Source organism: Mesoplodon bidens (genome assembly GCF_964165515.1).
Source record: "Mesoplodon bidens genome assembly, chromosome: 4".
In the NCBI taxonomy this organism is placed as follows: Eukaryota; Metazoa; Chordata; class Mammalia; order Artiodactyla; family Ziphiidae; genus Mesoplodon; species Mesoplodon bidens.
Genome location: NC_138160.1, coordinates 125,559,769 through 125,586,439, shown reverse-complemented (window position 1 = coordinate 125,586,439; position 26,671 = coordinate 125,559,769). Strand labels below are relative to the sequence as shown.

Below are 26,671 nucleotides of genomic sequence, written 5' to 3'. Positions count from 1 at the left end.
GCTGTAAGCCAGTCGTGGTGATTATGGAGACTGAGAACTGACCATTAAGACCGTGACTGGCATCTTTTGTTGATCACAGAGCAGACGCGACATACTGTCTGAGCCTAGGAGAATCTGCCTACAGATTTTGCCTGGAAGTGCAGCTGCTAACAGAACGAGTGTGGGTGGTGGTTCCCTTTCTCCCTTGACATCTATTCCAAGAGCCAGAAATCTGCTCAGTCTCAGCTGAGCTTCTGCTGTCCCCAGTCTAGGTGACATGCTTTCCAAATTTTGCCTCTAGGCCTTCAAGAGGGAGGGGAGTTTCGTTAGGCATTTTAGGAGACAGATGCCTTGGGGAGAATGCAAAAGGGACATATTAATAGCACAATTGAGGTTATATTCTGCAGATGTGTGACAGCCTGACAGATGCTGGCATACAAATGAGACCGTGCCATTCACCCTTAAAGCAGCCATATGTAAAATAATCATTGTCATCATGAGAATGATGATAACTGATATCTATACAGTTTCTTTCCACCAGACCGCCCTAAGCACTGAGCAGACTGTACAAACTGGGACCCTTTTGCTTATCGTCTCTGAAGTGCAGCCACCTCTGGGGTAGGAAGCGGCCATCTTTCAAAATAGCCTCGGAAAAACACCAACCACAAGACAGGCCTCGATAAATCATATGTTGTTTAGCACCATTTCTGTAATGCCTCTTATCCACTAAGGAGGCAGAAGAAACATGGGTCAGTATATAAACATGTGGGGTTCCCAAAGTATGGTATGAGCATCCCTGAGGTGGGAGGCGAGATTCTTCTAAATACTACATGGACGTTTTTTGTTTTCATAATTATGTCTTTGTGATAATGAATATTATAAAATACAACTATCATATCCTATGATATTACAGATACTGAAAAATCCATTTAAATTTCAAAGTGCATATACGTAAAGTATTAGTAAATATTAAGGCAAGTGGCCTTGCAATATGGTTTTTTTTTTTTTTTGCGGTATGTGGGCCTCTCACTGTTGTGGCCTCTCCCGTTGTGGAGCACAGGCTCCGGACACGCAGGCTCAACGGCCATGGCTCATGGGCCAAGCTGCTCCGTGGCATGTGGGATCCTCCCAGACCGGGGCACGAACCCATGTCCCCTGCATCGGCAGGCGGACTCTCAACCACTGCGCCACCAGGGAAGCCCGCAATATGGTTTTTTAAAAAGTCATAACTTCTAGTGACTAGCATTTGGTGTGACATTGGCATTATAGTTAAGAGCAGATTCTTTGGAGTCCAACAAGCTTAAAATTCTCACCCAGCTCTACTACTTGCTGGCTGTGTAAGCTTTAACATGTCTTTTAACTTAGCCAAGCCTCTACTTCATGATCTGTAGAGAGGAGCTCTGAAAAAGAGGATTGTTAGAATTTTTTAAAAGGTGTTTATACACACACACACACACACACACATATCCACATATATATATATGTGTGTGTATATATATGCATATGTATATACATATATATACACATACATATATGCTTAGGGCAGTACCTTGCTAAGTATATGATCAGTAAACAGGGACCACCACAAAAGGAAACTAGAAAAGTTGAGTATTAGAAGGGTGGATTCTGTTCTGCTGGATTCATTATCTGGGTCATCTCAATTCTAGACACCTCTTTTGGTTCTGCAGTTTGATGTTCTTTGCAAAATGTTACTCATTATACCCTAGTTACCAGATATCCGCAGGGTCTCTGAGGTCCAGCCCTTGTATTTAGCACCATATCAGAGGGAAGCATTCCTAGCCTTATGGCACCTGGTCTTGAATCCTCTTCCTTCCATCTGTTGCCAGTCTGTCCCTGTTTTGTGTAACAGGTTCTGGCTTAAAGTGGTCAAACTTTGGCCTTAATGGGTTAACTACATCAGGACAATAATAAATCATTTCTAGATTAGTGATTTTCTAGGGCAAGAGGCAGCCCTAACTTTCCAATAAAAGAAAATTGCTATAAAAGGAGGTTTCTTAATTATGAAAATTATGGTATACCTAGGATCCTTTGAACTCTGTTCTCAGAGCTAAGAATGAGTTGACCTGGGCTCCTACCTAGTCCAATATGGGACCTATTAAATAAAGCCACATCAAGTAAAAAGTAAATATACAGTCCTCAATAACTATATAATGAGCAACTAGTTTGTGCCAGGCACTGCGATAAGCCATGGGGATATAAGAGTGAAAAGAAACAAATTTTCTGCTTTCAGAATGACATTCACCAAATAATCACACTAATGAGTGTATTATTACAAATGGAAATAAGTCCTGTGAAGAAAGGGAATATGGTTTTGTGAATGCATTTTTAAAAACCTGACGTAGACTAGGGAATAAAAGAAGGCTTTCCTGAGGACTGATTGTTAAGTTGAGATTTGTAAGAGGGAGAGTATGAGCTAACTTGGCAAAGAAGTGCGAAAAGATCAGTTCACCATGTACAAAGGTCCTGTGGCAGGAGGGAGCATGGTATGTTGGAGGAACTCAAGAAGGCCCGAGGGTGAAGTAAAGCATGGCGTGAGCAAGCTAGAAAGATGAGCCCAAGACGCACCTTGCATAAATCCAGTCTCTAGGCATGAGACAGAGGATTTCTCTGGGAGAAAACAACTGGATTCCAGGGGTACTTGATCTCTGCCTTGGTCTTTATCAGCCCTCTGCATCAGCTTCACTTGTCAACTGAGCTGAGGCCCTTTTGGATTTGATTCCCTATCAGGGGACTGTAACCACAACTCTTGGCTTCTAGCTCTGTCCCTCCTTAGTACTATGGACAGCAGTCTTCCTTTTAATCCAATAGGATTCTGCCGGGCAAGCTTTGAGGGACGCTGTGGGGCTCGTACAAATTTCTCTCCCTTGTTGCGGCTGTGACTTTCATCCACACCTGTACATATCAATTGTACATATCAATCTTAGTCTGGCATTTAGTGTAATAGGAGAACATTCCTTCCAGTGACACGTCCAGCACATTGGCCTGTGTGTGCCAGAGCAGCCCCCTCCTTGCCATATTTTTTTTTTTTTTTTTTGCGTTACGCGGGCCTCTCACTGTTGTGGCCTCTCCCGTTGCGGAGCACAGGCTCCGGACGCGCAGGCCCAGCGGCCATGGCTCACGGTCCCAGCCGCTCCGCGGCATGTGGGATCTTCCCGGACCGGGGCACGAACCCATCTCCCCTGCATCGGCAGGCGGACTCTCAACCACTGCGCCACCAGGGAAGCCCTCCTTGCCATATTAAATGAAGCCTTTGGTGGGTTGTCTGAGGCCTGTTGCCTTGCTTGTGTGGTTGCTGACCCTCTGTATCTGACACCAGACCTAGGGCTTTTGGGGCCTGGGGATTTCTCCTCCCACAGAGCAAGCCCTTTGAGCCTCATGTTATCAGGGGAATGGGCAAGAATGCAACTCTGCAGACTTCTTTCAGACTTCTTGAATGTCCTTGGGGTGGTTATCACTAAGTAGTTGGGAAGGCAGACTCCGGAGTCAGATTCACTGGATTTGAACCCAGCTCCATCTCCTAAAATCTGTGTGACCTTGACAAGTTGCTTAACATTTCTCTGGCCCTCAATTTCCTCATCAGTTAGTGAGGATAATAATACCACCTATCTTAGAAGGCTGTTTTGAGGTTTAAATGAGGTTGTCTTGTAAAGTATTTAGCCAAGTGCCTGCACAAAGAGAAGGCTCTATAAATAGTAGCTTTTATTATTTGGGGCATATCCCCAGCCCCCTGTTCTTCTTACCTTGTTGCTTGGATCCCATTCTCTCCTAAGAAAACCACAGGCTAAATGAGCCACACTATACAGGCCTGGCATCTTGGCCTATTGACCTACTGTGAGTTTTCTGCATCTTAAAAAAAAAAAAAAAAAAAACCTTCCCTAAAGAAGGCTGCTAAGTCATAAGAATGAAGTAAAGTAAAACCCAGAAACATTTTTTATTTAATTTTTTAAATTAATTTTTATTGGAGTACAGTTGATTTACAATGTTGTGTTAGTTTCTGCTGTACAACAAAGTGAATCAGTTATACATGTACATATATGCACTCTTTTTTAGAGTCCCATATAGGTCATTATAGAGTACTAAGCAGAGTTCCCTGTAGATAACTAATAAGAACCCATAAACATTTATTGAGCACTTACTATGTGCACTGGAGATGCCAAGATGAGTAAAACTCCATCCCTGATATCATGGTCCATGTAATCTGGAGGGAAGGTGAGTTCAACCAGAGAAGCAAAACCAGTAGGAGAGTGTGTGTGTGTGTGTGTGTGGAGAGAGAAAGAGAGAGAAAGAGATAGAGAGACAGATTGACATATTACCATGAATTAGCCTTGTAATTGTGTGACTGGCCAAGCAAATCCAAAGTCTGTAAGGCCAGCAGTCAGGCACAGAAAAATCATAAGCAAGCTAGAACACCACAGGCATAAGCATCACAGGCCACATCCACACATGGCCATCAAGAAGGAAGATTTAGAGAGAAGGGAGAGAAACTGTAGTCTCAGCATCCATTTGGAGTCTCTTCCTCAAGGAAGACCTAAGTCTTTGTTTAAATGCCTTCCAACTGATCAGTTCAGGCCCACCCAGGATAATCTCCCTTATGATTAAATTAAAGCAACTGGTTAGGGCCTTTAACCATATCTGCACCATCCCTCACAGCAACACCTAGATTACTGTTTGACTGAATAACTGGGAAAGCTTGTGCATATGTGCAAAGTGGCTGCTTTCTCTCTTTTGTCCTTCAACTCACCTGAGAGAACAAACCTTGTTAGCCTACCACAACCAGAAACATTTTAGAATTGTTTAGCCTAACCAAGTTAACATATCACAAAGCTACCAAAGTGAGTATGTGGACAGAGGGAGACAGACATGTAACCATACTAAGGAAGATGAGACTAACAGTTTGGGGGAGCCTCTATGAAGTAGCAGGTATATTACATCATCTCCTGTAGTTTTCTTCCTCTCTTTGTTGATAAACTAACAAGTTCAAAGGCATTTGAGATTAGGTAACTGGTCACAGGATTGGGGATTAAAATCTAGATCTGTCTCACTCTATACTCCAGTAAAATGTACTCTATCACACTATCTTAAATTACTCAAATAATAATAATACACGTTAAGTGTATTCATAGAGGTGCGTTCAAGGTGCTGTGGATACACAGGTAGAAAGAGTCGTGAAAGAAGGGCTAGAACACTTCATACAGAAAGTAACACTTGGGTTGGCCTTTGAAGTATTGAGTATTTTCTAATGGAGAAATGTCAAGCTCTGTGTCACATGAATAGGAAAGAGGCTGTGGTTATGGGACTTTCACATACCCCCCCACCCCCAGTCATAAAGGACATCTTATCCCAGTGTCTTTTGAGCTCAACACATACGTGAAAGCAGTACCTAATAGGGCACCATGTGTCTCTTTGTCAGTCCTCTCATATTGAGTCTAGCGATTGGCAAAACCCTCCATGAATATTTGCACACCGGCTTTTTTTAAGCTCTTAAGAGAGGAATATCCCTTGGAGTCCTCTTTGGAGATTTCCAGTGTGTTATCATCAAGCAACATGTCCATTCAGCTGACAAGATCTGGATGCTTTGTAATCACTACTTTATATCCAAAGATTAAATTGAGACTTTGGAAAGGAAATAAAGACTTCAAAGAAACTCATGTGCCCTAAAATGGAATCCAACTCTAATATGCTCAGTTTTCAAGGCCATGGTAAGGCTATTCTCCACCTTCAGTATTGGCAGACTTTAAGTGCTATCTGAAAATCTTCAACTGCTTTTGCACATGGGTATCTTACCCAGGTAAACTTAGATTCCACTCTCCAGCTCGGCCTGCAGACAGGCCTCCTGCTGGACTCTGCTGTCATTGGTTGGCTTAGATAAAAAGAAAGGGGAAAAAAAAAGAACCTTGTCAGTATCAGCAAAATTAGCAGTGATAAAGACAGAAGCATATGAGGACACCTTCAAAAGCCCACAAACCTAATGCATATAAAAGCTATCTTTGGAAAAATGGATGTTTTCTTCGAAAGTTGGGATTATTCAGTCCAGTGTAAAGCCCTTTAATAAATAGCTTTTTCTCCATTATCTTTTTTTTTTTTTTTTTTTTTTTTTTGCGATACGCGGGCCTCTCACTGTTGTGGCCTCTCCCGTTGCGGAGCACAGGCTCCGGACGCGCAGGCTCAGCGGCCATGGCTCACGGATCCAGCCGCTCCACGGCATGTGGGATCTTCCCGGGCCGGGGCACGAACCCTCATCCCCCGCATCGGCAGGCGGACGCTCAACCACTACGCCACCAGGGAAGCCCTCCATTATCTTATTTGATCATCAAAATTTCTCAGAGACTGACAGAGTTAACAGAATGATACCCATCCAAAGGCAAAGAAACTGAAACCCAGAGAGATAAAATGATTTTCCCATGTTCTCCGAGCAAAATAGAGTTGGAATCAATACTGAATCCCAATCTTTTTACCCCATTTTGTTACAATTACAGTATTTATCACAGTATTATCTTCAGTTTTACCCAGAGATGAGGTTCCTGGTCTCTCAACTCTCTCAGAGATGGTTCTAAGCCAAGGAAACTACTTTTTTTTAACTGTTTGTTTTCTTGGTTTAATAATATGTATTCATTATAGAGACTATAAAATGACCTATAATCTCACCATCTAATTTTGTGTATATACAACGAATTTACATCGAAATTTTAACTTAATGTTAGCTAACTCAACAATAAGGGCTCAGAAAAATAAGTTAATAAGGAAATAAAAGGGAAAATTTTTTTAATTCTTGATTTATCCAGGAAGCTTTCTCCTGTTCAGTCTGGGGCCACACACACACACACACACACACACGTGTGCACATACACACCCCACCCACTCACACATATACACTTTCTTTCTCACTTCCCTGCTTTATTTGTCTGTTTAGCAGTTATTACTACCTAATATACTGTATATTCTATTTATTTATTTATCTTGTTTAGTGACCATGTCCCCTACTAGAATATAGGCTCCACAGATCAGGGGGATTTTTGGTCTGCTTTGGTCACTGCTGTATCCCCTGTACCTAGAAAAACCCTGGCAGATTCTTTGTGAATGTTTATGAAATACATGAGGGAACAAATGAATGAATGGACCCAATCTAGGGTTACTGAAGGATAACTTAATGCCAGCCTTAGAATCTAATCCCCCTGTAAGATATAACTATGTTTCCTTCCATTCTGTTCTCTCTCTCTCTCTCTCTCTCTCATTTTTTTCACATGGCTATGATCAGACTGTATATATTATGTATCTAACTTACCTCACCTAAAATTATACATGTATATAATAAGCATAGAAAATATCTTTTCCCATCTTAAAATACTACAACTTCATTAAAAGAAAATGTGGAAATGAAAACTCACAATTGAAAAGAAAAATATTCATAGACCCATCCCATTGGAATTATCACTAACATTTGGTACTTTTGCCTTTTAGGTCATCAGTTTCAGAGTGTAAGTTTTAAATGACATTATGGTCACACTAAAGATAGAATTTTTCCTACAAGTTTTTTAACAGACTTGGCATTTCATTGCATAAACAGTTAAATGAGATCGATCAGAATTTACTTAATCGTTTCCCTATTTCTGTATATTTAGGCTGTTGTCAATTTTTTTCTTTTATAATATCGCAATAGACATTTTTTTTGAAAAGCTTTTCCAAATTTGGGTTTAAGGAAATGACTTTTGAATGGTCCCTATGCTACCCTCTAGCATCCTGCCATAATCCCCTTCATCCCCTCACCCCACTGCTGATGTAATTTATGGCTCTGGCTTCTTATTTGTTTGAAGCTCATCCCTTAAGGGGTGACCTCCCAGTGTCTTCAATTATTATTTTAAATGATGCCTTAGGCCATTGCCTGGCACAGCAGTGCCCTCACCTTCCCACCTTCGGCCTTCCAAGCATGGAGCTCAGCTGCCAAACTGGCTGTGCCCCCTCCGGTCTTCAGCACTGCTTCCAGAGTCCCAGCAGAGAGGCAGATTAACCCCTTTTGTTAGCAGAGGTAATTTGCCTGGGCTCCGCATTAATAAGGAATGCCGTAAGCGGTTGGGGTCAGGATGAACAGATCTGTCAAGCCCCAGGGTTAATTTAATAGCAATCTGTTGGCTTTCTGCCTTGTATATTAGCCGTGACTCCAGTGCTCTGTTTTGCTTTTGCCGTTTGGTTCTTTGGGACAACAGGGAAATAATTTGGATAGAGAGCTCCAAAAGATAGGAGAGAGAAAATTGACTGTCAACATGCATCATTCCATTTCCAAGATAACACAGGGAGCCCCACACTGCTCCTCTCCTTTCTCCTTCGCTCCCAACATGAAGGGCACAACCACGTATGCTGGAGGCGTGCATCTCCCTTTAGAACAGTGTAAGGGAAAAGGCTGGGTTTCTAGGTGATGCAGATGTGAAATATGCTCTCTTGTCATCCCCGTCAGCCATTGGATTTTTGGAAACTAGACTCCTTCTCCCAAATGTTTTTAGAACTCAGAAAATCCTCGGCAGTTAACAATTCAAGAAATCCCTTCTCACGTTTCTGTCTCACCTTACGGTTCCAAAAAAAAAAAAAATTCATCACATCAAAGAACACAAAAATCCTAGGTCCGATGCTGTGTCCAAATTCTGGTTCTGAAACATGTAGCCCCCAGCGTGGTCGGTGAATTGAGAGAGCATAGGTTCAAAGCAGAATCCCTGTTGGATTAGCCAGGGGAGTTTCCAGAGAGCCAGAATTACATCACTCGGAAAGGCTGGCTCTGTGAGGGCCATTCATCAGGGGAGGAGAGTGGAGTGTGGTCAAGAACCCAGGCTCTAGAGTTGGACAAACTTGGGTTCAAATCCCAGCTCCACCCTCTATGGTCATATGACCTTGAGTAACTGAACATCAGTCACTGTTTCCTCTGCCAGAAAATAGGCCTATTAATAATATTAACGTCATAAGGGTAAGATGAAGGTCAAATGAGACAGTGCATGGCACGTGATAAACATTAACTACTGCTTATTATTATCTTCCTTTTTGTCCTTATCATCACTGTTACTAAAAAGAGGATTGGAGTCGTGGTTTCTCCCCTGAACCCCATAGAGTCAGACCCAGACAAGCCCTCTAGTCAAAAGGGAGATGCTTGGGGATGAGGGATGGTGGGCAGGCTTAGAGGTCCAGGATGGGTGGGAGGGAAGGAAGGAGGAAGGGTCCAGAGGCAGCAGCCCTAAGCAGACTCAGTTCTGATGCAGTTCTTGATGGTGGAGGATGTGCCTGGTTTCACATGTATGTTTAAGCCCTTCATTTTCACACATTCTAACTTTTGGGCTTTATTTTTAGGTGAGAAAAAAATAACCGTAGATGTGGCACCTCACGCTACCACACAGCCAAGATCCCTTCCAGTTAAGCTTGTTTTTAGAGCTATACTGGTAGAGGTTGAGAAAGCTGACACCAGATTTTCTTGCCCTATTTTGGGAAAAGAGAAACATGCTCACTGGCACAGTAGGGTATGGAGGCTCTTTCTGGAGGGTGGTAAAATCTGACAACAGCTGAACACTAACCTCTGCTTAACCCCACCCTGTATCGTGGCCACAAAGCCCAGGGCATGGGTCAGGGGACTGGGGAGAACATCAGAGCTGAAGCTTGGGGCCTCCTTCTGGGGGGCACTGGCCCCTGTTCCCCAGCAAGTGATGCTAACTGCAATAATATTTATAACTCTGGTAGCAGTTGAGTTGAAAGGTAGTATTTTGTGAATCAAAGGAACCGACATGCTCTGGAGACCCAAGAAATATTTGCATCTGGATTCGTGAGGGAAATCGTAGTAAAAGGAAATGTTAGTTGTCTCAAGCTAATTTTAGGGAAAAAAACCCAACAGGGTTTATAAGAGGTAATTGAAAGGGAAAGAGGCACAACCAAATATAAAGCCATTATTGCACCAGATTACATGCCGGAGCATGGGTGATGTTTGATAATAGGTGACTACTTTGTTAGTGCTAATGTGACTAAAAATATCAGTACAATTACTCGTACCTCATCTAAACCCTACGGAGGAGATTATGCTCCCAACTTCACAAAAAGCATAGGAGACTTTTATCCAACCCAGTCTAATAGCATCATCTGTATCAAGTCACTGCTTGTTGATTCAAGGCAGTGTTTTCCAAAATGTGATATATAAGCTCCTGGCACAGACATAAATATGTTCATTTTAATGGTTAAAAGGATTTATCTTAGGTACGGTATATTATTTAAAATGTAACTAGCTCATTAAACCCATGATTTTATGAATATTGGATTACTGCTTAGACAAGGCTAAGTAAAGAAAAAAGTGAGTCGATTTAAGTTGTGGAGAAAAAAGGTTAAGTTAAAAAATGCTACCTAGTGATATACAGGTGGGGTGAAATCACGAATGTGACTCAAAAGTGAGAATCATTTTGGTTCACAATGTCCACATCACAAGGCCTGTTCCTTTGCAGGAAGTTGCTGGGTCCTTGGACAGCACCTCAGCCCCAGCCAGGTACCACCGTACCTGGACCCAGGTATCCCGAGCTGTCAGTAGAGGTGGGAAGGGATCAGCCCAAACTCACTCCTACTGAAGACGTTTGTTTCCACTGGGTCACCGTCATAGATGAAAGGCCAAATGTTTCATTTCATTACCCAAGGATGTGGTCTTTAAAAATAGAGGTATAATAATTCTTGATCAGAAAGGAAAATACTGAGGAGGAAAAAACCCTGTGATAAAACTAACGGTATATTCCATTGGAGGCTAAAACTGTCATGCTGTACAATTGGATGGCCTCTTTTTAATGCTTAAACTCCCACATAAGCTCTAAAGCGAATCACAGCTTACAGAGACTTGAGGTCCTGTATATCTTCAATAAGAGAAATTTTGCGTAATTACTAAAGAGTACAAATCTTGCACCTGGGATAAAATCCTAGTACTGACACTCTTTAGCCATGTGACTTGGGGCAAGTTACTTACATACGCTGAGCCTCCGTTTCCCCCCTTGAAATAATGGGGGTAAGAAAGTGCTGATTATAGAGCTGTTATAAGGATTAAATGAAATAAAGTACATGCTATGCTTTGCACAGTGACTGACCTATAGTCAGTGCTCAATAAATGGTAGCTGCTATTATTATTATTATCGACATATTATTTAAAAACATATTATTTAAAAACATCTAAGGGATTTCATGGAAGAGGATTTGCAGTCTGTCCTAGATATCATGTATCAGCCCAGGAGTTTAGATAAAGATTCAAATATATTGGATTATTTAGTTGGAATATATTGGATTATTTAGTTGGAATGGGGCTGGTTTCTTAACCACTGTGGTAAAATGAGAAATGAAAGCCTTTGCAACTTGATACATTTTAGCATGATTGCATGAGCAGGTAACTTTGATGTGATGGGGCATCTACATGTTATGAGGGACGAAATCCTGAAAAGGAGCCAGGGAGACCTGAGTTCTAGTGCTGCCTATGGCCACTGAGTAACCCTGGGCCTCGGCTGCCTGGGACCACTAATACCTGCCTATTTGCTCACAGAGTTATGATGAGGATCCCCCGTGTGTGCTCATTGCTAACATGGTACAGTAAAATAAGGCAGTGAGGGCTTCCCTGGTGGCTCAGTGGTTGAGAGTCCGCCTGCCGATGCAGGGGACACGGGTTCGTGCCCTGGTCCGGGAGGATCCCACATGCCGCGGAGCGGCTGGGCCCGTGAGCCATGGCCGCTGAGCCTGTGCTTCCGGAGCCTGTGCTCCGCAATGGGAGAGGCCACAACAGTGAGAGGCCCGCGTACCGCAAAATAAATAAATAAATAAATAACTAAATAAGGCGGTGATGCTATAGTTACCCCCAAGGCTCCCCGTTCTCCTGGTCCCCTCCTTAACTCGTCTGTGCCAGATATCGTTGACATCAAGCCGGCCAACATGGAGGAGCTCACAGAGGTGATCACAGCAGCCGAGTTCCACCCCCATCACTGCAACACCTTCGTGTACAGCAGCAGCAAAGGGACAATCCGGCTGTGTGACATGCGGGCGTCGGCCCTGTGTGACAGGCACACCAAATGTGAGTAGCCAGTAGCCCAGGGCTCGTGGCAGGGATGGGCCACTGGCCCCTGACGTGTGGGAGGAGAAGGGGGAGGGCCTGGAGGGGTTTGATCTCCTTTCCCACCTCAGACACACTGAGAGTAAAGAAACTACACGTGTTGGCCTGACCCGGGAGTCAGTTCCATGTTTGGTATTTTGATAAAGAGGAAACCTCACATCCAATCCCACAAACATTGGCTTCCGGCTGTGGAATACAGAGATGAATAAGACATGAGCCCTGTCATGTAACATTGTGACATGATCTGAATTATGTTTTAAGATTCCTCTTGCTGCTCTGGGGAGAATGAACCTGCAGAGTAGGAGTGGGGGGACCAGTTAGGGCATGGTTGCGATATCCAGGCAGCAGATGCAGGTGACCTGGACAAGGGCAGGGTGTGGAAATGGAGAGGAGTGGACGGGCTCTGGACAGATCTTGGCAGTAGAGTTAACTGGACTTGCTGGACAGTGTGGGAGGCTGAGAATATACAGGAATCAAGAATAGCAGCTGGGGACACTAAGTTAGCACTGTATTGTGTATTTGAAAGTTCTTAAGAGAATAGGTCTTAAAAGTTCTCATCATAAAAAAAATTGTAACTGTGCATGGTGATGAATGTTAACTAAACTCATTGTGGTGATTATTTTGCAATATATACATGTATCAAATCATTATGCTGTTCACCTAAAACTAATATAATGTTATATGTCAATTATACCTCAACTTAAAAAAGAAATAGCAGCTGGGGGAAAGGGTTAGTGGCTTCTTGGAGAGAGTGAGGCTTTGGGAACCAGCACCCTAGAAGGCCCAGTGATTCTAGTGGGCACCAGGGAAGGGCTTCAGAGAGAAGGGATGGGATAAAGTCCACCAGGCTGACAGGCCCTGCGGTCACGCTGGAGTTTTCAGGGCATTGACTGAGCAAAGCAGCTCGGAACTAGTGGGGGCTGAGTGCTTGGGGGGCCAAAGGCTAAGACCGATGTAAGCGGGTGAAGCAAGAGTCAGCTGTGGTAGCCAGAATGGGCCTGGAGCTAGCAGAGGGCAGTGGTCACCCATGTCCAGTGTCAGACTAAATACCATGCAGCTGCCAAGATGTTCAGGAGCCATGAGAGCTGTTTGTCTGGCCAGCACCTTCTGCCAGGTGCCACTCTGCCACTACAGCCTGGACAGCTGGGAGTGAAGACCTTTCTCTCCCACAGCCTCAGCTTTCGATTCTAATTCCTATGGGACCTGAGTGATGTGATGACTGTCCGTGTAGGTGTATGTCTAGGAGAGGTGTGAATATCTGGGTCATTTCGATCATTTCTGTTTGCTCATTCGCTGTGAGGAGTATTGCACAGGGGAGCTGGTATGTCTGGTGTAGTGGGATATAGACTGTGTGGATTCCAGAGTCATACAGACCCAGGTCAAAGGCAGGCTTCACCCCTTATTAGCCATCTGACTTTGTCCAACTTTCCTTTACCTTTCTGAGCCTCAGTTTTCTCATACGTACAATGGGTAAGATAATAACATCCACCTCATGGGTGTGTCATGGGGATTAGATGAGATAACTATTAAGAATTGTTAATGAGTTGTTTCATGCTAAGTGTGTTGTATGCTTCCAGAAGATTTCAATTCAGATGATCCACATTTCCAGTACTCAATCGCCATTGTGTAGCGAGTAGCTACCATATTGGACAGTGCTGATTTAAGATTTCCTTCATTGCAGAAGGTTCTCTTGACTGATCTATACTATTGGCTCCTTGAGGGTGTGGACTTACTTTGTTTTGTTCACTGCTGTTTCCCTAGCACCTGAAACAGTACCTGGCCCATGACAGATGCTTTATCGATGTTTGCTGGTGTCTGTGCTGGTATTGATCTTTGAGTGGTACTTACTTATAAGCCAAAAAGGGGGAAATGTCCAAGGCAGAAGGATCAGCATGTGCAAAGGTGCTGAGGCATGAAAGATCATAACACTTTTGGAACTGCAGGGTGACTGATATGGCTGGCTTATAGGGAATGACTTGGAGAGGGAAGAGTTGAAGTTCAGGAGGAAGGCAGGAGACTGGTCATAATGGCCATGATAATGGACTTGAATTTTCTCTCAAAGTCAGTGAACAGCACCTAGAGTAACCAGGGGACTGATTGGAATTATTTTTTGGAGAAGTTGCTTAGACTGAAGGCAGAAGGGTGGAGGTTGGGTTCTGTCTGGGAGAACAAAGAGTCAAGAAAAGAGGTTAGGAAGATTTTATAACGTACGCAAGGATTCCTTAACGATGCACTATTGAATTGGGGGCACCCGATCCTTTCTTTGGGGGAGGCAGCTGTCCTATGCATCATAGGATGTTTAGCAGCATCCCCAGCCTCTACACACTAGATGCAGGCAGCAAAGGCCAGTTATGACAACCAAAAATGTCTCCAGACATTGTGATGTATTCTGGGGTGAAAATTGCTCCCAGCTGAGAATCACAGATCTAGACTAAAATTCACTGGCAATCCTTCAGCATGATCTTCTTGTATCTATGATGTATCCATTACTGTTAAGCACTCTGAGGGGTACAGTGGAAAGGGTGAGACATCTCCTAACACTCAAGGAATTTCAAGTTTGGCTGGGGAGGCAAGATGTACCCAGGACACCCAAATGAGTGGTAGAGACGATTAGGAGTTGGGATATTTGGGGAAGAGGGGAGGGAGGGACATTGGAGGTAGACCCCACAGGGGAGGCAGAGGCTGAGTGGTAGTGTTGAAGCACAAGTAGGAATTGGTTAGGTAAGAAATAGAGAGAAGGGTGTTTGGGGTTGTACACACAAGAATGCGCAAAAACCTGAAGTTAGGAAATGACATGAAACCTTTAAAGAGCCTTAGCAAGAAGTGTTGGGCTTGGGTAAAAGGGGAATATGGAGGAAAAGAGGTCAAATAGGGATGATGGTTTATATCAAGTCAGTCGTTGAAGGTCAGAATCAGAAGTTATGCCTTCATCCATTCATTCATTCATTCATTCATTGAGCACCTGCTCTATACTCAGAGTCTGGCTCCTATGGTAGCCAGTCCTTCTTAAACTTTTCCACCAAGTACAGCACTCCTAGACCCAGGCTGTGAGCCTGGCTGCTCTGCAGGAGGGGCACCAAAAGGAAATCCAGCCTCTCTGATGTGCTCTGGGTGGCCCGGTCTCTCAGCAAAGGCAAAACTGCACATGCCTGCCAGAGGCCTGAGGCTCCAGGGGAGGTGCTAACCACAGTGGATTTTCTTTGAAGTCTTATTTTGTCATCTTAAAATTTCACATGGATTTTGTATTTTATTCCCATAAAATGACTACTTTCCATTTAATTTAAATATTACATTTCTACCCATCCCCAAATTTCAAGCAAAATTGACATTTCCAAAAGATGCAGCATTTATCTACGGCTTCCTATACCACCTGGTGCACCCCCATATCGTCCTCCTTCCTGACCTCCAAGGATGCATACATGTGCCCCAGTTTGAGAAACACAGGTCCAATATGTGGAGAGCAATTGGAGATCATTTGGCTGGAGAACAGAGCTATAGAATTTATGTTTTATGGAAGATTAACACAGTGGTGGTGGGAAGAAACATAGGAGAATTAGAAGGTTTTGCTTTAGTCTCAATACAATGGAAATTCATAACCTAGATAAGAATGGTAGCACAGGGAACTCTACTCAATACTCTGTAATGGCCTATGTGGGAAAAGAATCTTAAAAAGAGTGGATATATGTATATGTATAACAGACTCACTTTGCTGAACACCTGAAACTAACACAACATTGTAAATCAACTATACCCCAATAAAAATTAAGAAAAATAAAAGGATGATAGCTATGGAAATTGAAAGAAAGGAAAGGGAAAAAGATATATTTTTCTTTCAAAATAACTGTGAGGATGTAAAGCAATATTAGAGATTGGTGTTCATCACACATGGATATTACTTGTTCAATATCCTTCCCCTCTAGACTAAACTCTCTGAGGACAAGAACTGAATCTGTTTTGCTCACATTGTATCACAAAGGACTGACACACAAACAGGTGCTCAGTAAATATTGATTCAATAAATAAATTTATGCCTGAGAGTTGACATAAATGGCATGTGGATTGCAGACTAATAAGAAGCCATACTGAAGGAGAGTGAACAGTTGAGGACCAGTCTGGGACATGCTGTGTGGGAGGTGACATAAGCTGTCTGACCAGGCTTGAAGGGCCACCAACCCAAAGTGGATGCCAGAGATGGCACGAGAAGCCCGGTGTGTTCACAGCCCAAAGTGGCCGACACCAGCCTGGGCTCTGGGGTCAGACAGACCCACAGGAGGGCTGGATAGTGAGGAGGAAGCTGACTGGGAGGCTTGGTGAACTCTGAACTCAAGATGGAAAAAAGATAAGGCCTTAGGCATTTCCGGAACTAGAATTGTTTAGAGAAGAAGCTTTGGAATCAGAATGCAGCTCTGTTGCTCAGCAGCTGTGTGACCCCCCAATCAAGTTTTGAATCCCTCTGAATCCCAAGTTCCTCCTTTGAACATAGAAATAATATAATAAAGACTGTCTCATAGGGCTGGCTGTTCCCAAGGAGTAACTGTCCTCAAGTGTGTAACAGCCTACCCCTCTGCCAGGCACACAGGAGACAGTGAATGGCAGCAGCAGTTACCACAGTTACGCCTCCTGAGTACCCCCCGGTTCCAGAGCTGCAGCTCTAAGAGGCCTGAACCTCCAACCTTTATTCCATGTCCACAAGCCCCATTAGTCATTTATTTAATTAATACTTGTTGAGCACACACTATATGTCAGGTACTGTACCAGACTCTGGGGACACAATGGTGAGCAAAACTAGATCTGCTTTCTTCCCTCTTACAGCTCAAGGTCTGTACTAGTGAGGGTCTCCAGGGGAACAGAACCAATAGGAGATATATATATATCATATATATACACATATGCATATATATACTCACACACACACGTGCACATATACACATGTGTATATGTGAAAAGATTGTTATAAGTATTCATAACAATTAAGGTCATGCAATCATGGAGGATGACAAGTCCCAGGATCTTCAGTGGGGCTGCAGGAGAGCCGATGAGGTAGTTTTAGTCCAAAGGCCAGCAGACTCTTGACCCAGGAAGAGCTGATGGTCCAGTTCAAGTGCGAAGGCAGGAAAAAATTGATGTCCCAGCTCGAAGGAGTCACACAGGAGAATTCCCTCTTGTTGGGAGGAGGGTCAGCCTTTTGTTCTATTCGGGCCTTCAACTGATTGGATAAGGCCCACCCACATTAGGGAGGACAATCTGCTTTACTCAGTCTGTTAATTTAAATGTTAAATTCATTCAAAAATACCCTCCTAAACCCCCAGGATAATGTCTGATGAAATATCTGGGCACCCCATGGTCCAGTCAAGTTGATGCATAAGATGAACTATCACACTGTCTAAGGAAGAAAGATGCATTCATCAGAGAATCACAGATAGATAATGACATGGTGACTGTAATAAGTGGTGTGAGAAAGAGTCTTGTGGTGTCGTGAGGGGATGTGACAAGGACCTTATACCTCAAGGCAGGGACCACTGAGCTGCTACCTAAAGACTGAGACGTTCCCTGGGGAAAATATTGGGAAGGGTCATCAAGCCCTCACACCCAGGAACCCCCTGGGGGCTGCTGCTCCCTGCAGCCTTGGTCCCACACAGCCCTTGAGAAGTAGAGCCCAGGGGACAGTCCCTAGGGAGGCTGGGAGCTAGCTGGCCACCTGCAGACCCCTGCTGCAGCCCTGCCTTCCCATGCCCCATCCCGACACCAGCAGTGCTCTGAATTGCCAGCCGCCAGCCTCCTAATCTAATGAAGCAGCGAACGAAATTCATTTTCCTGACTCGTCCGAAGTGCCGACCCTCGTCAGTGTGCATCTCCCTTTGTTTGGCTGCTGCAGCGGCAGCGGCCCGAGCTCCCGCCAGCTGGGAAAACAAGTTCAATCTGACCCCGCACCTGACATTTCATATTGATTTTCTCCCTCCTCCTCCAACACCAGCCTTCCGTCGACCACGGTTCAGCCCGGGTGTGCGAACGGCATGGAGACAGTTCATCAGAGTTCAAAATGAAAAGCAACATTGGCTTTCGGAGATGAACTCTGAGAAGGAGGGTATTTAATAACCATCAATGTTTAATCAAAATGCCGAGGAGTTCCGTGTTATCAGAGCTGCATATATTAATTTCCATACGTCCCTCGCTCTGCATACTCAGCAGGGGTTGGGAAGGATGATTCTCTTCCTCATCTCTCAGTATTTTTTCTATCGCTTCTGGCGGTAATGACGAGGGTTGTATCTGCAGTTTGAGATTCTAATGGCTGAAACAATAGGGTGTTGATGGCAGCAGCAGTGGCTGGCCTGAATCTTGCTGTTCCCTTTTAACGCGTGAGTACTGGGAGTTGAGTGAAGAAACTGGCCAGGTGTGATGAATGACAACCAAGGGAACGAGAGAGAAATTAGATCTAAACTCCTTTCCAAGACCCACAGGAATCTGGTCCCTGTCCACCTTCCCATCCTCAGTTCCCTGTAGTCTGGCCACACTGGTCTGCTTCCTGTGCCTTCAACACACCCAGCCCTTTGTGCCTCAGGCCCTTTGCACAGGCTCTTCTCCCACCTGGAATGCTCTCCCACCAGGCCCTCGCTTGTTTAGACTGCTCTCATTTTATTAGGTCTCTGGGAAAATATCACCTCCTCAGAGAGGACTTCTCTTTTCCACCCATCTGCACCCTATTTCTACTGCATCACCCTATTTGATTTCTTTATGTATTTCTTAGTACTCAGCTATAGATGTTTGTTTTTCTTCCTCTGTCTCCCTGACTAGAATGTAATCTCCATAAAGGCAGGGAGTTTATTTTACCAACCCCTGCATTACCAACCCAGCTACAAATGGGGCTTCACTGAACCACTGCAGTAGAAAAGCAGGCAGGTGGGAGAAGACAGATGAAAGAAGGTGTTTTCATTTACTAGAGTTGCTATAACAAAATACCATAAACTGGGTGGCTTAAAAAAACAAAATCTTGGGCTTCCCTGGTGGCGCAGTGGTTGAGAGTCCGCCTGCTAATGCAGGGGACACGGGTTCGTGCCCTGGTCCGGGAAGATCCCACATGCCGCGGAGCAGCTAGGCCCCTGAGCCATGGCTGCTGAGCCTGCGCATCCGGAGCCTGTGCTCCGCAACGGGAGAGGCCACAACAGTGAGAGGCCCGCGTACCGCAAAAAAAAAAAAAAATCTTACTGTCTCCCTGTTCTGGAGGCTAGAAGTCCTAGACCAAGGTATCAAGGTATCAATAGGGTTGGTTTCATCTGAAGGCTGTGAAGAAAGGATCTCTTCCAGGCCTCTCTCCTTCGCTTGCTGGTGACCATCCTCTCCCTGTGTCTTCACATCATCTCCTCTCTTCACCTGTCTGTGTCCAAAACTGCCCTTCTTATAAAGACACTCATCATATTGGATTAGGCTCCACCCTCATGACCTCATTTTTTCATTTAATTACCTCTTTAAAGACCCTACCTCCAATATGGTTACATATTTGGTACTGAGGATTAAGACTTCAACATAAGAATTTGGGGAGGGGGTACACAATTCAGCCCCTAATAGAAGACCTGAAAGTCATCCAGAGCACAGTCCCTGGAGCTGACGGCTCCAGGTGTGGGTCCCAGGCCCGCTCGTTGCAGGCAGCCCGGGCAAGGCGCCAATGCTGATCCTTTGCTGCAGGTGGTAAGGGTGACAAGTGGTCATGGACCAGCTCTTAGTACAGCCCCTGACCTGTCGTGAGCACACGGTGTGTGTGGCTCTTATTGAACGTGGTGGGGGACAGAGGACAGGGGCAATAGAAACCTGCATGTGGAGCCTCTACACTCCCTCGTGATATCCATGTGTTTTATGGTGCCGATGCCTGGATACTTTCCCATGGTGCCGAAACATACTTGCTCTCTGAACAAAGAGGACTTAAACTGATTTTAGAGGCGATGAGGTGCTAAGAAGCCTGGTTCCTATTCAAAAACCACTCATAAGGGGAGGGGGTCTTGAATAAGTAGTTTGTTTTTACAGCATGAGAGAAAAGCAGCAGGTTAGGAGTATGGGATTGCCAGATACATACCACTATATATGAAGTAGATAAACAACAAGGACCTACTGTATAGCACAGGGAACTATATTTGATATCTTATAACAACCTATAATGGAAAAGAATCTGAAAATATGTATATATATATGTATATGTATATACATATTTATATAACTGAATCACTTTGCTATACACCTGAAACTAACACCATCTTGTAAATCAATTATACACCTGAAACTAACACCATCTTGTAAATCAATTATACTCCAATTAAAATAAATAAATAAATATATAGATTTTTTAATTTTAAGAAAAAAAGAAAAGTAGCAGTTTGAACCCTCAACTGGGAGTGGGAATAGAGAAAGAGGTTCCTGTGAAGGTCCATAGAGATGTAACATGCCAACTACCTGTGAACACAGTTAATGATGGAGCAGGTGGGGAAATGCTTATGATAAATGTTAAAGCAGCACGCACGATTACAAGCCCACCCTGAATTCAGAGTGTGAAGAAGAATACGTGTAGACAAAGACTGGGGCTCTTCGTGAAAGGGATGATGTCAGGGCAGCAAAATTCGGGCAGCTTTCCTATTTTCCAGATTCTCCTCAAGGTTGTAGTTTTACTTCTATAATTGGGAGAAGCTTGGTGGATAACAGGAGAGCCCACTGGGTACTCCAAGGGTAGAAAGAGGAGATTCCCTCTACACACACCGTTGACAGCACCTGTCTTAGGTACTGGGGCGGGCCAGGAGGTGGGGAGCCCAGGATGATATTTCCTGTCTTAGTCCATTCGGGCTGCTATAATCAAATGCCACAGACTGGATGGCTTAAACAACAAACACTTATTTTTGGAAGCTGCGAAGTCCAAGATAAGACACCAGCAGATCCAGTGTGTGGTGAAGACCAGCTTCTTGGTCCATAGATGGCCATCTTCCCTTGCTGTGTCCTTGCATGGCAGCAGGATGTGAGGGAGCCTTGGAGTCTCTTTTTCGTAAGGTCACTAATCCCATTCATGAGAGCTCCACTCTCATGACCTAATCACCTCCCCAAACCCCCTTCTCCAAATAACATCACACTGGGGATTAGGTATCAGTGTACGAATTTCAGGGGACACAGTCATTCAGTCTATAGCACTCCCTGTAAGCACAGCCCAGAACATGTCTGCTTTGTTTCTTCCCTTTCGTCAAACTAAACTGACAGTAGTGAGTGACTTCAGAGAAGTGCCAAGATAGGGAAGGAAAATCAACATGGTGTCCGCTTATCAGTCTCTGTCCGTGGCCTAACTGGGTGATCTTAACCGGGTTACTTAACCTCTCTGTGTCTGAATTTGCTCACCTATAAGATATGACTAGTAGCAGCACTTACCTTATCAGGGGACATGGGGGGATTAAATGAGAAGACACCATGAAGCCTTAGAACAGTGCCTGGCCCATGATAAGAGCTCCGTGTTTGTTATGGCTGTGAAGATGATGCTCTCTTACTTCCCTTCCAAATGCGTCTAAGAGCAGGAACAGGGGAAAAGCAGCCATAGTCACGATGTAGTCATGTCAGCAGCCATAATCACAGGGAACTTCTGTGACATTTACTATATCCAGAAAGTAAGCCAAGGTCCTGACAACCCTATGGGGGGCATCCTAGTATTTGTCACATTTTACAGATGAGGAAACTAGCTAAGAGGAGGAATGATACTCTACGGCCACCAAAGAACAAGTGACACCTGGGGTTTGATCCAGACTTGTGCCTCTTAACGAGGACTCCAGAAATCACTTGCTCAACTAAGGTTTATTCAACATCCACTCATTCCTGCCTTCAGGGAGCTTACATTCTAGCGTGAAGGGAGGAAAGAAAATATATACTAGTACACAAATGAGTGAGATAATTTCTGACACTGATAAAAGCTATAAGAAAATTAAAAGGGTCGGCGAGTAGCCAGGGTGGTGAGGGAAAGTCTTTGAACTGAGACCCGAATTGTCAAAAGGAGCCAAACAGAGAGATAATATCAAAATAGGAAGACCTTGACATAGGGACAACCGTGTGTGTGCAAAGAAGAGAAAAAAGACCAGTGGATGGAGATCGGTGAGCTGGGAAACAGGGTGGAGGGTGACGCCGAAGAGACAGGCTGGGGCCAGATCATGGAGAGCCTTGCAGACCAGGGCAGAGAACCTGGATTTCATTCTAAGTGTGATGGAAGCTAGTAGACAGTTCGAAGCAGGCAAGTGAATACTCTGTTTATGGTCTTAATTTGCTAAAAGGGTTGGCAGGCCAAGAAGCTCTGGGACCAGTTAGAAGGCCCTTGCCATGGTCTGGGAGGAAATGATAGTGGCTCTGACTGGGGCTGGGGTGGGTAGTGATGGCGTGATAAGTGGACAGACACAGAATCTACTGAGGCGGTAAGGCTAAGAGGACTTGCTGAGAGGCTGAAAGTGGAGAGGCGACAGAAAGGGAGGATTCTGAGAAAACTTAGGATTGGGTTTTGAGCTGCCGAGGGTATAGTGGTAACACATACTGATGAAAAGACTCAGGAAGGAACAGGTTTGGTGTGGAAAGACCAAACACACATCTCTTTTGGATGCGTCCGGATTGAGATGCCTATGATACGCACAGTTAGAGAAGCCTGGTAACAAATGGATACCTGAGTCTGGAAGTCAGGGGAGAGATCTGGGCTGGAGATAGAAATTTAGGAGTCATGAGCATCTCGTGGTCTTTAAAGCCATGGGACAAGGTGAAGTCACTTAGGAGAGACGATGTAGATGCAGAGGAGTGGAGAGTCCAGGATGGAGGCCAAGGGCACGTCAGCATTTGCCAGTGGGGCTGGGGGGAACAGGGGGCAGCCTTTTACAAGAGACTGAGGATGAGCTGCCAGGGAGGTAAGAGGAAAACCAAGGGGTGGGGTTGAGTAAGCATATAAGCCAAGAGAAGGGAGTGATTTAGAAAGACACTGGGATCAGTTATGTCAAATGCTTCTGCGAGGTGAAGAAAGATGAGAGTAGAGAGGTGATCATGTGATTTAGTCTCATGGAAATCTTTGGCCATTAATTAGTTAAAGTAAAAGCAATTAGCAGACTGCCTGGCGCATTAGGTTCCCAAAGCATATTTGCTGGATGAAATCAATCACAAATGTGAACTCCGCGCTCAGTGTCTAATGACACGGAGCAGATTCCTCAGTTGCACCTTAATTCCGTCATAGTTTGGCCAGACCTGCCTCACTCCTCACCTGCCCCAGAGGTCCCATCCTATTGAGAGGGTGTGGCTTGTGCTGGGGACTTGCAGGAGGTGAAGCTGGCCAGGATGAGGAGCCATGGGTCCTCTCAGCAGCGGTGACGGGTAGCCTTGCAGCACCTGTCCTCTTGCATTGGCTCTACCGGTGAGCCTGGTGCTCATACTCATTCTATTCTAGCCCCAAGGCCCTTCCACACTGGCAAATCTGCAGCTCCAAATGTGGCCACAGAAATTCCCTCCTTCAGATGAAACCAAGGCAGGCTGGCTGTCCAGGGGTAGTCAGCCACAACCCTGCAGTGCACTTAAATCTGCCTGTCATAGGCCTGGTTTGAAGATGATCTGACCTTTCCATGTTGTGGGGAAAAGGTATAAGCACTTAAGGCTTTAAAGTCTGAGGTGTTTGAGTACAGTGCACTCAATGCAAACGGGGCAAAGTTTGATGCCTAACCTAATCATCTAAATCAGAAATTCCATTTTCCTTTAAAGGTGCATATAGCGGAGGGGGACGGATATTAGTTTTGAGCTCTTCTAGGTCTCAATTAAGTTTCATAGCAACCGAAGAAGATTGGTTTTAGTAACTCCAGTTTACAGATGAGGCACAGAGAGGTGAAGAAACTTGCCTCAGATCACAGTGAAAGAAACAAGATTTGAACCCAGGTCTGTCTGCTTCTGGGAGAAGAATGAGAAGAATGAATTCTTCTCCTGGGTATTTGACAGCAGGAGAAAGAGTGTGATCTTTTTCTAACATCCACAAGGATAATTTCACGGGACTCCATTTTATATAATCCCCATGAGCTGGATTCCTCCGCCCAACAGCTTCCAGTGACAGCACTAACTCTGCCCTTGCACAGAACATGAAATCCACTATCTCATTCATCACCTTCCTCTACAAACTTAATTGCCAAGTCCTCATTCTATAGGCCACTAGATCCCTTACTAAACCTACAGCTCGTTCCCCAGATCTCTGATAGAATGTGTCCAAAGGCATCAGCTCAGGCTGCAGCTGCAATGCATCTTAAAACCTCTGAGGTTTGGGACAGCTTCCAAAAGGGGTTCAGTATTGATTGGGGGGTGTAATTAACAGTGTTTATTTCAGGGGGGCTTGGTTAGGTTAAAAAGACAAGGCCCTTTATTAAAAATGCTTTTAATTTTATTAAAAATCCTGATGACAGGATTACAAACACACACAGACACCCACGCCCCTGCTCCTGGAGAAAAGCCAGAGCCCTGCTACAAGCAGTAGAATTCACGGAAACCCATCCACTGCCCCAGTCCAGTGTCTACCCCATTCAAGCTTAGCAGCAATTAGCAACAGAACAGGCAAAGCCCAAACCATATAGTATAAAGAGAATCCCTTCCCCCTTCCTCATTTCCATTTTTGATTAATTTAACCAGTTCTGTCAATTAGTCATCCTGGAGACTCCAGTTGAGTCCTAAGAACAAGAAAGCTTATTAATTTTGGAGGCAAGTGTCATTCATTAGCAATTGCCACTGTCCCAGGTCCCGCCCTCTCCCCTGCAGGAGGTCTTAGATAAGAAGGCAGCAGAGGCTGAAACTGGTTCAGGCATGTGGCTGCAGCCCCAGAGACACACAGAACAGGAAAGGTTGGCCATGAGGTTATAGGTGGCTCTGGCTGCTCTGGGCTTGGGACGTCTCAAGGCCACTTACCTGTCATCGTGGTCCATGACAAGCCATCACTGGCAAAGCAGTCACAGACACTGGATGAGCATTCTCAATTTGAGGTTCAGGAGAACGCCAGTCAAGAGGATACCCAGGAAAATTTTCCCCAGGGAGGGACATTGACCTGACAGAGCGTAGGGGGGCCTCTGGCCAGGGCAGGATGGGTCTTACAATAGCCTGTCTCTTCCCACCAGAGGGGACATCAAAGTTCACCTCTTCCTTTTTTTTTTCTTTGCGGCACGCGGGCCTCTCACTGCTGTCCCGGCACAGGCTCCGGACGCGCAGGCTCAGCGGCCATGGCTCACGGGCCCAGCCGCTCCGCGGCATGTGGGATCCTCCCGGACCGGGGCACGAACCCGTGTCCCCTGCATCAGCAGGCGGGCTCCCAACCACCGCGCCACCAGGGAAGCCCCTCCTTTTTGTATTTAGTTTCCTATGGCTGCTGTAACACATTACCACCAACTTAGTGACTAAAACAACATGAATTTGTCATCTTATAGTTCCGTGGGTCAGAAGACTGACATGGGTCTCACTGGCGAAAATCCAGGTGTAAGGAGGGCTGTGTTCCCTTCTGGAGGCTCAAGGGGACAGTCTGTTTCTTTGCTTTCTCCAGCTTCTTGAGGCCATTGCATTCCTTGGCTTATGGTCCCTTTCTCCATCTGAAAGCCAGCAGCAGTGGGGGGACAAACCCTTCTCCTGCCCTATCACCCTGACTCTCCTGCCTCCCCCGTCCACATATAAGGACCATCGTGATTACAGTGGGCCCACACAGGTGATCCAGGCTAATCCCCTTACTTTAAGGTCATCTGATGAGCAGCTTTAATTCCATCTACAATGTTAATTCCCCTTTGCCGAGAAAGGGAACATATTCATGAGTTCTGGAGATTAGGACATGGACATCCTTGAGAAGGCATTATTCTGCCTATCATACTCTTCAAGTTTCACCAAGTAAGCTAAGTACCCTCCATCAGAGCACCTGATATGATAGGTTGAAATGACCTGTTTCCGTTTCTGTCCCACTAAATGGTTTTCCTCCAGGGTGGCTAAGGCTGTTTATTTTTCCCTTCTACACTTAGCATAGTGAAGGTGCTAAATAAATGCTTGTAGAACAACTAGAGTCACGCAGTTTGATAAACTTGTACCCACCCAGTGCTTCTCTTTACACAAATGAAGAGGCTCCCACCAAAGAGTGGCTTACCCCATCTGTGTTCACTCATTTCTAGCTTTGGAACGCTTTGGAATTTGTAGGCAAAGGGGAGTGGGGTCTATGAAATGATGGTAATCCACCTACTGTTCATTTATTCAACAAATATTTATTGTTGCTACTATGTTCCAGGGGCTGTTCCAGGCACTAAGAAAATGGTACCTCCTTCCCCCATGGCACTCTATCCAGGTAGATTAAGAGAGACAACAAACACATAGGTAAATAAGATAAGGCAAGATTGGGTGAAAAGTGTTTCTGGAGAAGCAGCAGCAGCAATACAGAGGCTGTGAATCTGCACTGTGCTTGGCAAGTCAGGGGGAAGAAGGAAGACCAGTTTGGCCACCTATAGTGTCGTGAGAAGGAGCAGCAAGAGGGCAAATGGGAGGAGGAGGCTGGTGGCTCCGATCACACGAGGGGTCTACACTCAGGGTAGTCACCGCCAACAACCC

General features: G+C 44.9%; 1 protein-coding gene across 4 annotated transcripts in view; it reads left to right on the top strand.

Moving 5' to 3' along the window:
• The window catches only part of PPP2R2B (protein phosphatase 2 regulatory subunit Bbeta), a gene marked incomplete at both ends in the record, with an annotated part of 458,963 nt that overhangs the window by 400,968 nt on the left and 31,324 nt on the right, over positions 1–26,671 (top strand). For all 4 annotated transcript variants that reach the window (XM_081230516.1, XM_081230517.1, XM_081230515.1 and 1 more), the window contains one exon: positions 11,888–12,052. In XM_081230516.1, coding sequence (XP_081086642.1) covers positions 11,888–12,052 — 165 coding nt within the window. The remainder of the gene's footprint in view (positions 1–11,887; positions 12,053–26,671) is intronic.